General features: G+C 39.3%; 1 protein-coding gene across 2 annotated transcripts in view; it reads right to left on the reverse strand.

Annotated features, from left to right (window-relative positions):
• Positions 1–13,942, reverse strand: part of myt1lb (myelin transcription factor 1-like, b) — a 318,608-nt gene that overhangs the window by 9,695 nt on the left and 294,971 nt on the right. For both annotated transcript variants that reach the window (XM_061968516.2, XM_061968515.2), the window contains exons 12-17: positions 13,320–13,438; positions 8,670–8,738; positions 7,954–8,016; positions 7,750–7,833; positions 1,849–2,070; positions 1–54 (exon numbers count right to left, since the gene is read on the reverse strand). The exon at positions 1–54 is cut by the window's left edge and continues 41 nt beyond it. In XM_061968516.2, coding sequence (XP_061824500.1) covers positions 1–54; positions 1,849–2,070; positions 7,750–7,833; positions 7,954–8,016; positions 8,670–8,738; positions 13,320–13,438 — 611 coding nt within the window. The remainder of the gene's footprint in view (positions 55–1,848; positions 2,071–7,749; positions 7,834–7,953; positions 8,017–8,669; positions 8,739–13,319; positions 13,439–13,942) is intronic.

Below are 13,942 nucleotides of genomic sequence, written 5' to 3' on the forward strand. Positions count from 1 at the left end.
CCAGAGAGCCTCGCTTTCCTCATGGCGGAAGTGGCACGCGGACAGCCTGACAGACTGGAAGAAGCAGTTAGAAATGCCTTAGAAAGAGGGTTTAAAAGGAAAAAAACATGTGACGAAAACTGGAACATTATGGAAAATGTGTGGTTTATAGTTTTACTATTTTGGATGGTTATTTGCATTGTTTCCTAAGGATGATATTGCCATGGACGATACACAAAAATAACTGTATATTTTCATAAAAAGTCGTAATGTATTCAACAAAGCTTATCATATCCTGGTCTTTCCTTCTAAAAATGGGTCATCTTGTATGTTAAGACAGGTGTTTACATAAAAAAACAAAAACAAAACAACAGTCAAAAACAACATTTAGACTTAGACTTAGACTTCCTTTTTATTGTCATTCAAATTTGAACTTTACAGTACAGCCAAGAATGAAATTTCATTGCAAAAACAACATTTATGGTTGTATGGCTAATTATTGGGTGAAATACGGTGCGCTGCGCTTGTTTTAGTACAATGATGTTTGAAGCCTTCTGTATCATTAAAGTAATTGCATATTTTAATATATTTCGATAACATTTTTAATATATTTATTAGTATTATAATAATTAATTTTAATATATTGTTTTCTGTATCGTTAATCTAGTAGTAGATTTTGTTAAATTTTAATAATAATTGTAATGTATTTAATAATATTTTAATATTAATCTCATCGTACATTTGAATACATTTAAATGATCATTTTGATATATTTAATAATATTTTGATAACAATTTGTATATCTTACTTTTAGTATCATTCAATATCTTAATAGCCATTAAGTAAAGCTGTATGTTTTGTCATATTTTACCAATATTGTTATTATTTATTCATTTATTTACAGTACAGGCCAAAAGTTTGCACACACCTTCTCCTCATTCAATGCGTTTTCTTTATTTTCATGACTATTTACATTGTAGATTGTCACTGAAGACATCAAAACTATGAATGAACACATGTGCAATTATGTACTTAACAAAAAAAGGTGAAATAAAAGGGACGGCGTGGCGCAGTGGAAGAGTGGCCGTGCGCGACCCGAGGGTCCCTGGTTCAATCCCCACCTAGTACCAACCGCGTCATGTCCGTTGTGTCCTGAGCAAGACACTTCACCCTTGCTCCTGATGGGTGCTGGTAGCGCCTTGCATGGCAGCTCCCTCCATCAGTGTGTGAATGTGTGTGTGAATGGGTAAATGTGGAAGTAGTGTCAAAGCGCTTTGAGTACCTTGAAGGTAGAAAAGCGCTATACAAGTACAACCCATTTATCATTTATAAATAATTGAAAACATGTTTTATATTCTAGTTTCTTCAAAATAGCCACCCTTTGCTCTGATTACTGTTTTGCACACTCTTGGCATTCTCTTGATGAGCATCAAATGGGTTTCACTTCACAGATGTCATAGTTTGGATGCCTTCAGTGACAATCTACAAAGTAAATAGTCATGAAAATTAAGAAAACGCATTGAACTGAGAAGGTGTGTCCAAACTTTTGGCCTGTACTGTATATTATTTATTTTAATACTCAATCTCACTTAAATGTTAATGTATTTTGATAAAAATGTTATTATTTAATAATATGTAATACTCATTAATGTAGCTGTACCTTTTTACCGCACTGAATTAGCAATATATATATTTATTCTTGCGATGGATGTTTTTAGTCATGTATTGCATAATAATGAGATGTTAATTATGCTATTTATAGTACAGTTCTTGTCTTCGATTAGTTTGTATCCCACAATATGCTCCACCAGTCAGCATACATCAGCAAAATAATCTACATAAAGACAAATTAAAAGTATCCGCCGGTACCTCCGGTGTGTCAGAAAGCTGCCGCTGACGTGACCCGAGCCGTCGCAGCCCGGCGTGGGACATGACATCCCCTCCGTCTTGCCGGACTTCCATGTGAACTGGATGCCGTTTAGGTAGCCATCTTTTTGTCTCTTTGCTGCTATTGGACATCCCGATGCACTTCTGTGTGACGCGTACTTCCCTGTCACGTGACCTTGGCCATCACAACCAGGAACAGGACACCTGAATTAGGAGTCAAACATGGGAAGACATATGCTTAATATGTTTATTTGAATTCACATTTATTGATTAATTATTAACTGGCATTAGCAAAAACACTATCTGGTTTGCACATGCATGCTCAGGAGAAATATAATATTAGAGACACATTTAATTTAAAACATTTGTACGCACGTACACCACTTAAGACCTTCAGTAAATCAGTATGTGGAATTAAATTATGGAATGGATTAAGCAAAGAAATCAAACAATCTACTAATATGATCCACTTCAAGAAACTCCTTTAACTTAAAGGCCTACTGAAACCCACTACTACCGACCACACAGTCTGATAGTTTATACATCAATGATGAAATCTTAACATTGCAACACATGCCAATACGGCCGGGTTAGCTTACTAAAGTGCAATTTTAAATTTTGCGCGAAATATCCTGCTGAAAACGTCTCGGTATGATGACGCCTGCGCGTGACGTCACGGATTGTAGAGGACATTTTGGGACAGCATGGTGGCCAGCTATTAAGTCGTCTGTTTTCATCGCAAAATTCCACAGTATTCTGGACATCTGTGTTGGTGAATCTTTTGCAATTTGTTCAATGAACAATGGAGACAGCAAAGAAGAAAGCTATAGGTGGGAAGCGGTGTATTGCGGCCGACTGCAGCAACACAAACACAGCTGGTGTTTCATTGTTTACATTCCCGAAAGATGACAGTCAAGCTTTACCATTGGCCTGTGGAGAACTGGGACAACAGAGACTCTTACCAGGAGGACTCTGAGTTGGATACGCAGACACGGTACCGTGAGTACGCTTCCAAACATTTGATCGCTTGCCCGTACGTGTGTGCCGCTATGTGCATGTCATGTACGGAACTTTGGGGACTTTGGGGAAATATATGTGCTGTATGAACTTTGGGGAGGTGAACGGTACTTTGGGCTGTGGGATTGAGTGTGTTGTGCAGGTGTTTTGAGTTGTATTGGTGGGTTATATGGACGGGAGGGGAGAGGTGTTTGTTATGCGGGATTAATTTGTGGCATATTAAATATAAGCCCGGATGTGTTGTGGCTAATAGAGTATATATATGTCTTGTGTTTATTTACTGTTTTAGTCATTCCCAGCTGAATATCAGGTCCCACCCGCCTCTCACAGCATCTTCCCTATCTGAATTACTCCCACTGCCCTCTAGTCCTTCCCTCTCACTTTCCTCATTCACGAATCTTTCATCCTCGCTCAAATTAATGGGGAAATCGTCGCTTTCTCGGTCCGAATCGCTCTCGCTGCTGGTGGCCATGATTGTAAACAATGTGCAAATGTGAGGAGCTCCACAACCTGTGACGTCACGCTACTCGTCTGCTACTTCCGGTACAGGCAAGGCTTTTTTATCAGCGACCAAAAGTTGCGAACTTTATCGTCGATGTTCTCTACTAAATTATTTCAGCAAAAATATGGCAATATCGCGGAATGATCAAGTATGACACATAGAATGGACCTGCTATCCCCGTTTAAATAAGAAAATCACATTTCAGTAGGCCTTTAAAGTGTTTACAAAATACAAAGAAGAAGAACCATGATAAACATTCTGATTTCATCCATCCATTCATTTTCTAGATAATCTTACTTATCTCACCATATGAAATATAACTTACTTCACTTATTATTATTTATTGATTTTTAATTTTTATTGTTATTACTTATGGAGTATATTGTGAATAAATTGAGAACAGGAAGTGAACAAAAGTTTTAGCAACCGCTATGTAAAAAAAAGGGGTAGGATTAAATAAGCTCTGCTTCTTCCTACTCCTTTTCCAACATGTTAAATAGAGAAACTGGAAATTGTGATGTATCATGTTGTATGCATGCATGTTACAAATAAACTCAAATCAACTCAACACAGATAGGTTGTGATCAATTCAAGTCAGTTTAGTTAGAATTTTTTAATAACTAGCGACATTTAACACCTTGGAGTGTTCAGTTTGATTATCAGCGATTTATAAAATCAAACCCTAGTAGTATGAGACACCGAAGTGTGGACACAAAAAGCCAATATTTGCAAGTTTGTGATGCTTAATTTCCCTCATATAGTACATTGCACTTTGTTATCTTAACGAAGATGTTATACAATCACCCACTGACATTTTGAAAGCAGCAGAAAGCAGCTAAAGCCAAAAGAAATGAGGCACACATTAATACCCAACACACACATAATAGATTATGGCGATGATAATTTCAGGTTACAATAAGCATAATTTGTGTCTTCAAATGCAAACGAATTGGTCTAAGATCAACTGAAACAGCTTCTAAGACGTATATAGACAATTTGTCTGCAATTGGAAGTTTAGTGTGGTATTCTATTTTTAATTACCTTTACTTTAATGAAAAGTGAGTCATTTGACTCTTGATACTGCGGGATGATTGATTTCATCTTATAAAGCAGCGGATCTATGCAAGTGTAGACTACATTAGCTAGTGGATCATTTTGAAGCAAATCATTGTGACAGCAAATTATTATGCTCAACTCTTGACACAGTATTTTTAATTAAAGACTGCAGATTTTGGCAGGGTCTGCTCTGTTTTTTTTTTTCAACAGGGAATTTAAAGTAATGAAAGTATGCCTGTACTTTTTTTTTTTTTTAAATCGTCAACCCTTTCTTATGACGGTGTAGTCCCATAACACATATAGGAAGAAACTCTGTTCTTTTTTCTGAAATCATAAAATATATCTTTTAAAATAAGAAGTGATTTCAGTTTTGTGAAAAACACTTCAAATGTGAATGCTTCGCTCAGATATTTTATAAGTGCTTCAATAACTATGTGTCTGCTTCAATCATAGAAATATGTAGAAAAAGAGAGACTGAATATCGCCGCTTTGGACATTTCCCTTCCTTATAAGATACAGCTGATGTTTAATGCATGAATACAAAACATGAAAAAAACAATGATTCTCTTCATTTTAGTGGCATGTGTAAATTCATTGCACTGATTATGCAATATGCTGCATGTTAAAGTCATACAGTATATCTGTGTTATCTGTGGGAGGGGAGGGGGGGATAGAGATTCTCTATTTATGTATTTTCAGCGCTCATTTGGCGCCCTCCTCAGGCGGGTTATGGCACCCTCAATACTACACACATGAAATATAGATTTAACCAAAACCAAAACACTAAATTGTCCCTAGTGTGTGAATGGGAGTGTGAATGTTGTCTGTCTATCTGTGTTGGCCCTGCGACTTGTCCAGGGTGTACCCCGCCTTTCGCCCGAATGCAGCTGAGATAGGCTCCCGCACCCCCGCCACCACGAAAGGAACAAGCGGTAGAAAATGGATGGATGAAGTTCTATAAATCTCAAACATAATGCGGCGAACTAGAGTAGTACAAGAAAGGCAACTTTGCAGACAGCAGCTTATTACTTTAGCACCCAGATAGCTCAAAAGCACAGGCGCATAGGGCTGGGTAACAATTTCAATACTTTCAATACTAATTATATCGCTACTATGGGGTACAGCACGTAACATCAAACAGAACCATATTTCGACGACTTTGTTGCAAGACTTGCAGACTCGACACTGGCAGGCAAACACGTAGAAAATGCTCAAAAGTCCACTTTTCAATATGCGCCAGCTCGATGCTAATTTGCATCGGATATGCCACAGACATGCCACTGATTAGAATTAGCGATTTGACATGGCCATTCCAGCACCTCTAAATTTGGTAATGAAAACTGCAACTCAGATGCATGTTACAATCAAACAGCTGGTGTGTAATAAGTACAATAGTAAGGGCCTGCTCTACTAAAAGTTCTCTTAAGTGAGCACTATAAGGAGTGCAATCCATGTAGTGTGTATGTCTTCATGAATATGTAAAATATATGCTGATTATCAAAACACCCACAACAGTGGCAGAAGATGCAAACACAATCATTCCGCACGCCCAAAGTAATTTATCAAGACTAAAATTGGTACCGTTGAGTAACGATATGGATTCCCTGGTACCTGTATCGTTCACATTGGAAAGGTACCCATCTCTACACGAGCACACCTCCTTGTGGTTAGAGTGTCCGCCCTGAGATCGGTAGGTCGTGAGTTCAAACCCCGGCCGAGTCATACCAAAGACTATAAAAATGGGACCCATTACCTCCCTGCTTGGCACTCAGCATCAAGGGTTGGAATTGGGGGTCATACTTGCCAACCCTCCCGATTTTCCCGGGAGACTCCTGAATTTCAGTGCCCCTCCCGAAAATCTCCCGGGGCAACCATTCTCTCGAATTTCTCCCGATTTCCACCCGGACAACAATATTAGGGGCGTGACTGAAAGGCACTGCCTTTAGCGTCCTCTCCAACCTGTCGTCACGTCCGCTTTTCCTCCATACAAACAGCGTGCCGGCCCAGCATACTTGATCAACAGTCATACAGGTCACACTGAGGGTGGCCGTATAAACAACTTTAACACGGCGGGGGACGGCGTGGCGAAGTTGGTAGAGTGGCTGTGCCAGCAATCGGAGGGTTGCTGGTTACTGGGGTTCAATCCCCACCTTCTACCATCCTAGTCACGTCCGTTGTGTCCTTGGGCAAGACACTTCACCCCTTGCTCCTGATGGCTGCTGGTTAGCGCCTTGCATGGCAGCTCCTGCCATCAGTGTGTGAATGGGTGAATGTGGAAATACTGTCAAAGCGCTTTGAGTACCTTGAAGGTAGAAAAGCGCTATACAAGTATAACCCATTTATCATTTATCATTTAACACTGTTACAAATATGCGCCACACTGTGAACCCACACCAAACAAGAATGACAAACACATTTCGGGAGAACATCTGGGTTCCCCCCCCCCCCCCCCCAACCCCCCCACCATCTCCCGAATTCGGAGGTCTCTAGGTTGGCAAGTATGTTGGGTGTTAAATCACCAAAATGATTCCCGAGCGTGGCCACCGCTGCTGCTCACTGCTCTCCTCACCTCCCAGGGAGTGGAACAAGGGAATGGGTCAAATGCAGAGGTTAATTTCACCACACCTAGTGTGTGTGTGACTATCAGTGGTACTTTAACTTTAACTTAACACACGACTATGTTATTTCACTATGGACATGTTAAATAAATAACCAAAACGGGTGAATAGTGAGTCAATATGATACAGTGGACTGCTAGTTGAGATGTGGGCAGGGAAGCCAAAGATAAAATTATGGAGATACAGTATGTCATCACTTTATGTATATCATATTAAGGAGCGGATGTTATAAAATAAGCCAACGATATAATGAATGTGAATTAAGTGGTGGTAAAGTACATTTCAATGTCAGCTAATCATAGTGGCAGTAACACTTGTACAGTAATACATCACCCCCAGAATCTACCAGAACATTTACTTTGAGAACGGCCCAAGTGTGTTGTTTGTGTTCTGCGCCACCACAAAAATCAATTTAGCTGCAGGAGGAGCTCCGAGAGCCCACCGAGGGATTTAGGTAACGTTCCAATCAATCTCTCCCTGCCTCTCATGCTTGCCACTCACTCTCTTCCCTCCTTGTGGCTCTGCAGGACATCATCAGACACTGCAGAATCGCAGCTGCAACTTAATGTCTTCTCAAGTTGGCTTTATCTTTGCATCCATGAGCGCACATCCAAGACCAATCGACTGTTTTTTTTCCTCCTTTGTAATGGGAAAAGTCAAATGCACATTTTAAGAGGGTCCTTTGCTCACCTGATTGGCTCTTGGTCCTCCTTGTTCTCTTTACTGTGGATGATCTTTATTCCGCTTTTCCTGGCACGCGGACAACCTGAGAGACTGCACATCAATTGTTACAGGTGTTACAAAGATCAAGAAGTAGGCCACATTAAGATCTACTGTATATTTCGATAAAAGTGGACAAAGTAGTTGATATATATTTTGTGATGCAGACTGTACCTTCTGTGAGAGGCGTAGTTGCCAGTGATATGTCCCGAACCATCGCACCCTGGTGTCGGGCACCTGGGGCAGAAAACACAACAAGGGCTCAGGGTCTAGTATCTTCATGAGAATGGACCCAAAAGGTATAAACAAAAAAGGCATTCGGATTGTAATTGTACATATATATTTAAAATATATTTTTATTTCTTATATATTAAATATGATTACAGCTTCATAAATCAGAGTACAAAGTAATATGTGAATATTTTTTTTTACAGTTTAAAATATGTACTACAAATGTAATTGATGACATCTCTGCGTTCACTAGTATTTTATACTAATTACTAATTTTCAACGCAAGAATTTTGTCTTAAAATATATATATATATATATATATATATATATATATATATATATATATATATATATATATATATATACATATATATATATATATATATATATATATATATATATATATATATATATATATGTATATATATATGTATATATATATATGTATATTTTTTTAAAGTCTTCTAACAAAAAAAATAAAAAGTGGTTTTAGTATTCTTATATTTTTGGTATGCAGACACCCCTAATAGCAGTAGTAATTATCTAATATAATGGTAAAATATTACTACAGCATATTAAAATAGGCAAAAATGAATCTGAAGCAAATAAAAAAAAAAAATCTGTAAAACATACAAACACAAGTCATCTTCAAGCCTTACTTGAGCTCTTGCGCGTTGTTGGCCAGCATACTCCGAATACTTTTATCAGCTAATGGACAACCTGAGAGGCTGAAAAATATACCCCAACATTAGCAAAAAAAAACAATAACAGTTATACAGTAAGAATCTCCAACAATTGTAGCATAAGTCACACAAACTGAAAAAAATTTGACAATGCAAAAAGGGACAAGCGGTAGAAATGGATGGATGGATGGATTTGCAAGGGAAGTTGACTCCAAACTAAATCTAGCTTGTGTTACTGTATTGTACTTGTACTCATGTGAATGCACCCAATTCATATCTAAAATACTGTAGTAAGTTGACATATGGTATACAGTAGATCCCTACTATTCGCAATAGCGCAAATAACAACGTTAAGGGTACCCCCTTTTTGATACTCAAACCTTTATGACTCTCACAGTTATCAAACATATATTTAATTCCGCAACTATTTGTGCGTAACTGTGCCAGTTTGCACTTACATTCCAAATGTGACAAATATAGACACAAAACAGTGGTGCAAAACGGTTTCGGGCTTGATAAATCACATTGCGAGTGCTAAATGATTACCGTATTTTTCGGACTATAAGTCGCAGTTTTTTTTCATAGTTTGACCGGGGGTGCGACTTATACTCAGGAGCGACTTATGTGTGAAATGATTACCACATTACCGTAAAATATCAAATAATATTATTTAGCTCATTCACGTAAGAAACTAGACGTATAAGAATTCATGGGATTTAGCTATTAGGAGTGACGGATTGTTTGGTAAACATATAGCATGTTCTATATGTTATAGTTATTTGAATGACTCTTACCATAATATGTTACGTTAACATACCAGGCACGTTCTCAGTTGGTTATTTATGTGTCTTATAACGTACACTTATTCAGCCTGTTGTTCACTATTCTTTATTTATTTTAAATTGCCTTTCAAATGTCTATTCTTGGTGTTGGGTTTTATCAAATAAATTTCCCCCAAAAATGCGACTTATACTCCAGTGCAACTTATATGTTTTTTTCCTTCTTTATTATGCATTTTCGGCAGGTGCGTCTTATACTCCGGTGCGACTTATACTCCGAAAAATACGGTATACATGCATGTCCCCCAAGTATTGTTGGCATCCTAACAATCAGCATACTGTATATTCTGCATATACAGTACATACACGAGGACTCTAATCTGCTCTTTTAAGAGAGACAATCGCATGCGCACAAGCTTGGTCGATCAGGTTTTTGTGCGCTATCAAGTTGAGTCAATCAGGCCTATACAGTATCGTATTTACAAATCATGCAGTTACACGACAGTATGTCTTGTCAAAGCATATAACGGCTAGAAAATGTTCAGTGAATTGAGTTCATCATATCTGCAAGCCTCTTTTCCCCCAGCAGGTAGCGCCATCAAAATACTTTCTATTCAAGATACCATAAAAAAACATAAATTAGTTACAATTAAAAGCAGAGAAAATCAATTATATATCTATAATTGCTCCATTTTTAATTATTATATTGTATAATAATATCATTATATATTCATCGTAAGCACCCAACTCAAAGAAGTGTGTAAAATCTACCCAATCATATCTATTGCTCACATTGCTGTCATATTATTCTCTCTCCTCAAATACGCTTATCCTATTGTCGTTTCACTACGTCACATTCAAGCCATTTTAGCGGTTAACATGGCTTCTCATCTCCTCCTCCTGTTGTGTTTTTCTTTGTGTGTGTCAGTGGTAGTTCCACGGTTCAGAGCCGTCCAAATGACTTGATTTAACATACCGTATTTTTCGGACTATAAGTCGCCGTTTTTTTCATAGTTTGGCCGGCTCCAGTGCGACTTATATATGTTTTTTTCCTTTTTTATTATGCATTTTCGGCAGGTGCGACTTATACTCCGGTGCGACTTATACTCCAAAAAATACGGTACTTAAATAATCTAAATTTGGATGTTTGTCCGTCGATTCTAAATCATCTATGTCCCAATCGTGATGCATCTGGAAATGAATCGTTTCCCTCACCTCACCTATGACTACTTTATTTAAAAAAAATATGGCTGACAAGATGAAAGATCAAGAGTACTTTCCAGAATACAAAACAGCCAATCTGCTTAAATCTTCTTCTTCTACGTGATAAATAGCTACTGCGAGCTGCAACTAGCCCTTTCATCTTTAATTGCTACACCTTCTAAATAGTTGGGTTATTATTATTGTTAATTGTTATTATATTATCATATATTATAGCATTATTAAAATAAGAGCGAGACTAATGTTTGACAGCATAGTCAAGGTAAACTGAAAACAATTATTAGAAGTCGACTTATAGGATCCACCAGGGAAAAACAAAGTCACACCTTCGATGTGAAGCAAAATTGCTTGTTAAGTGACAAAAGGAAAAATACACAGATTTATGAGCCCAAAAGGAAGGAGAAAGAAAATGTAAATATCACAGAAAGAGGGGTTGATTGAAGCCATGTCTACACTAAGTTGTTTAACCCCTTAAAGCATGGGTGTCAAACTCTGGCCCGCGGGCCAAATTTGGCCCCCCGTGTAATGTCACTTGGCCCTTGAGGCGATATCAAATGAACACTAAAGCTGGCCCGCCGATCCTCCCGGGAGTCTTCCAAACGCCCGCCAGCCAGCCAGCCAGCCAGCCAGCCAAACGAGTGCTGGCCCAGTCACATAACATGTGCGGCTTCTGCACGCGCACACATTAGAATGCAACGCATACTTCATCAACAGCGATACAGGTTACACTGAGGGTAGCCGAATAAAAAACTTTAACACTGTTAGAAATATACGCCACGCTGTGAATCCACACCAAACCAGAACCCTTTGCAGCACTAACTCTCCCGGGACGCTACAAGGTGTGTGTGTGTGTGGGGGGAGGTTTTGTGGTAACGGGGGTTTATTTTGTAGCGTCCCGGAAGAGTTAGTGCTGCAAAGGATTCTGGGTATTTGTTCTGTTGTGTTTATGTTGTGTTACGGTGCGGATGTTCTCCCGAAATGTGTTTGTCATTCTTGTTTGGTGTGGATTCACAGCGTGGCGTATATTTCTAACAGTGTTAAAGTTTTTTATACTGGCACCCTCAGTGTAACCTGTATCGCTGTTGATTAAGTATGCATTGCATTCGCTCGTGTCTGCGTACAGAAGCCGCACATATCTTGTGACTGGGTCTGAACGATGTTAGAATGGATGAAAAGCGGACGTGACGATAGCTTGTAGAATACGTTAAAGGTTAATTTGTTCAACCTTGGCCCGCGGCTTTGTTCAGTTTTCAATTTTGGCCCACTCTGTATTTGAGTTTGACACCCCTGCCTTAAAGGAATAATTATTTAGCCTAAGACCCGTTTCAGCCACACTAAACCAGCGTTTAAGGTTCCCCTCTTCGGACACATTTTTACACGGGTAAGTGCGCCGTGTATTTCTTGAATCTCCGGCACTTAGCTTTGTATGGGCTCATTGATCGTTTACAAAGTGAGTTCGGAGAGGAAGTGACGCCAGAAAGACCACGCCCACACGTGAAGTGACGTCAGAAAGAACAGGCCACAGCCAGCTTCATAATAAAGCGATTTCGTAACTCGGAGGTAACCACTGGAAATATGAAGGCGAGTCATCCGGACATGCCCGTGTTTCTCCTTCTTCTACATGTGTGGAAATCACACATGAATACCTTTTTGGGATACTACACTTCTCAGACGGCAAGAGAACTTTCGAATGTCAGCTGTGATTCTACTTAGCGAAAAACTTCGTCCATTTGTCGAAGGAGAGACAACGAGAATGCGAGCTCCCGTGAATGTGATACAAAAGGTAGCATGTGCTTTGTATTACCTGGTCGTCAAGGAAAACGGCGAATTAATTTGGACTGGCAAAGCAGACTGTATCAGTTATTGTCCACCATGTATGTCGCGGACTCAACGTCTATGTCCAGAGTATATAAAGTCACCAAAAAGGAATGGACAATGAGGGTGAAGGCAAAAGAGTGAGGAGTGTCCTGACCAGATATTTACATCCCTAGATTGATTGATGTAAAATGTTCTTTATTACATTGTTTACGTGTCTAATAAAGATTTGATTAATTTATGATGGCTCAGGTGTGATTCACTACAATAGGGCCCCACAGCACACTGGATTCCAGTTAATTGAAATACCACAACACTGGATATTGTTCAGATAAGTTAAATTTAAGAACTTACACACAAAGCAACACTGGAGATGACTATGACGTGTGCATTTTCCACGCATGCGTGTTAGGTCGCGTTGCGTCGGCGGACGGAGAGGGGCGGGGGTCTTAAACAATGGCATTGTTGTGTGTGGACACTAATAAGGTTAGGTGTGATTTACCCTGGATAGTGTAAACGGGGCCTGAGAAGTTGTTTGATTTTCATTGTTTCCAGTTTAGCTTCACTGTTTGCGATTCATTTTGTGGTTGGGACGCTGGTTCCTGAGCTCATTTATAATTTGGATTCGGATGATGTCCGAATCCACACATTTGTGGATTGCAGAATATAAAGCTAAATAAAACAGCATGGATGTAGAAGTGAATGGTAAGTAAGGCAAGTAAGGAAGGTGTGAATGGAGCTTAGATGAGGGGGGAGCAATGTAAATGGGAGTTTACATGGCGAAGACATGTGGTTGTAGGCGGGCTCTTACGTGATCAGGTCCTTCTTACTCTCTTTGCACTGAGCAAATTTAGGCTTGGGACTGGGTATGTTAACATCTGTGGTGTAAGAGCGGTCTTCTAGCAGGTCTTGGAAGGGGTCCAGGTCATCCTGCCGAAGACAAGTGCAGGGAAGGAAAGGGAAGAGCAAGGGAAATTTAGTAATGATACATATGAGTATTAACTTTAACTACACTCTTTGTCTTTCCTTTTTATATGCAGCATGGTAGCCATTTCCGCAGTGTAATTTACCGTACATTATTCATGTAGAATTGATGGGTGCACCGATGGGCAGAACCTTTTTGATCGTGTCCCTTAGTGGTTGTGACCCTAAACATTTCTAACACAATTACCTTATAAAATCCTGTATAGGCTTTTTATCATACAGTACAATGTAATCAAGAAGCTGACTTCAGACCTCTCTGGCAACTCTCAAACTACCAGTTCCTATCTCATACTTGCCAACCCTCCCGGATTTTCCGGGAGACTCCCGAAATTCAGCGCTTCTCCCGAAAACCTCCCGGGACAAATTTTCTCCCGAAAATCTCCCGAAATTCAGGCGGACCTGAGTGACATGTCGACAGCCTGTTTTTACGTCCGCTTTCCCGCAATATAA

Source organism: Nerophis lumbriciformis, linkage group LG08 (genome assembly GCF_033978685.3).
Source record: "Nerophis lumbriciformis linkage group LG08, RoL_Nlum_v2.1, whole genome shotgun sequence".
NCBI lineage: Eukaryota > Metazoa > Chordata > Actinopteri > Syngnathiformes > Syngnathidae > Nerophis > Nerophis lumbriciformis.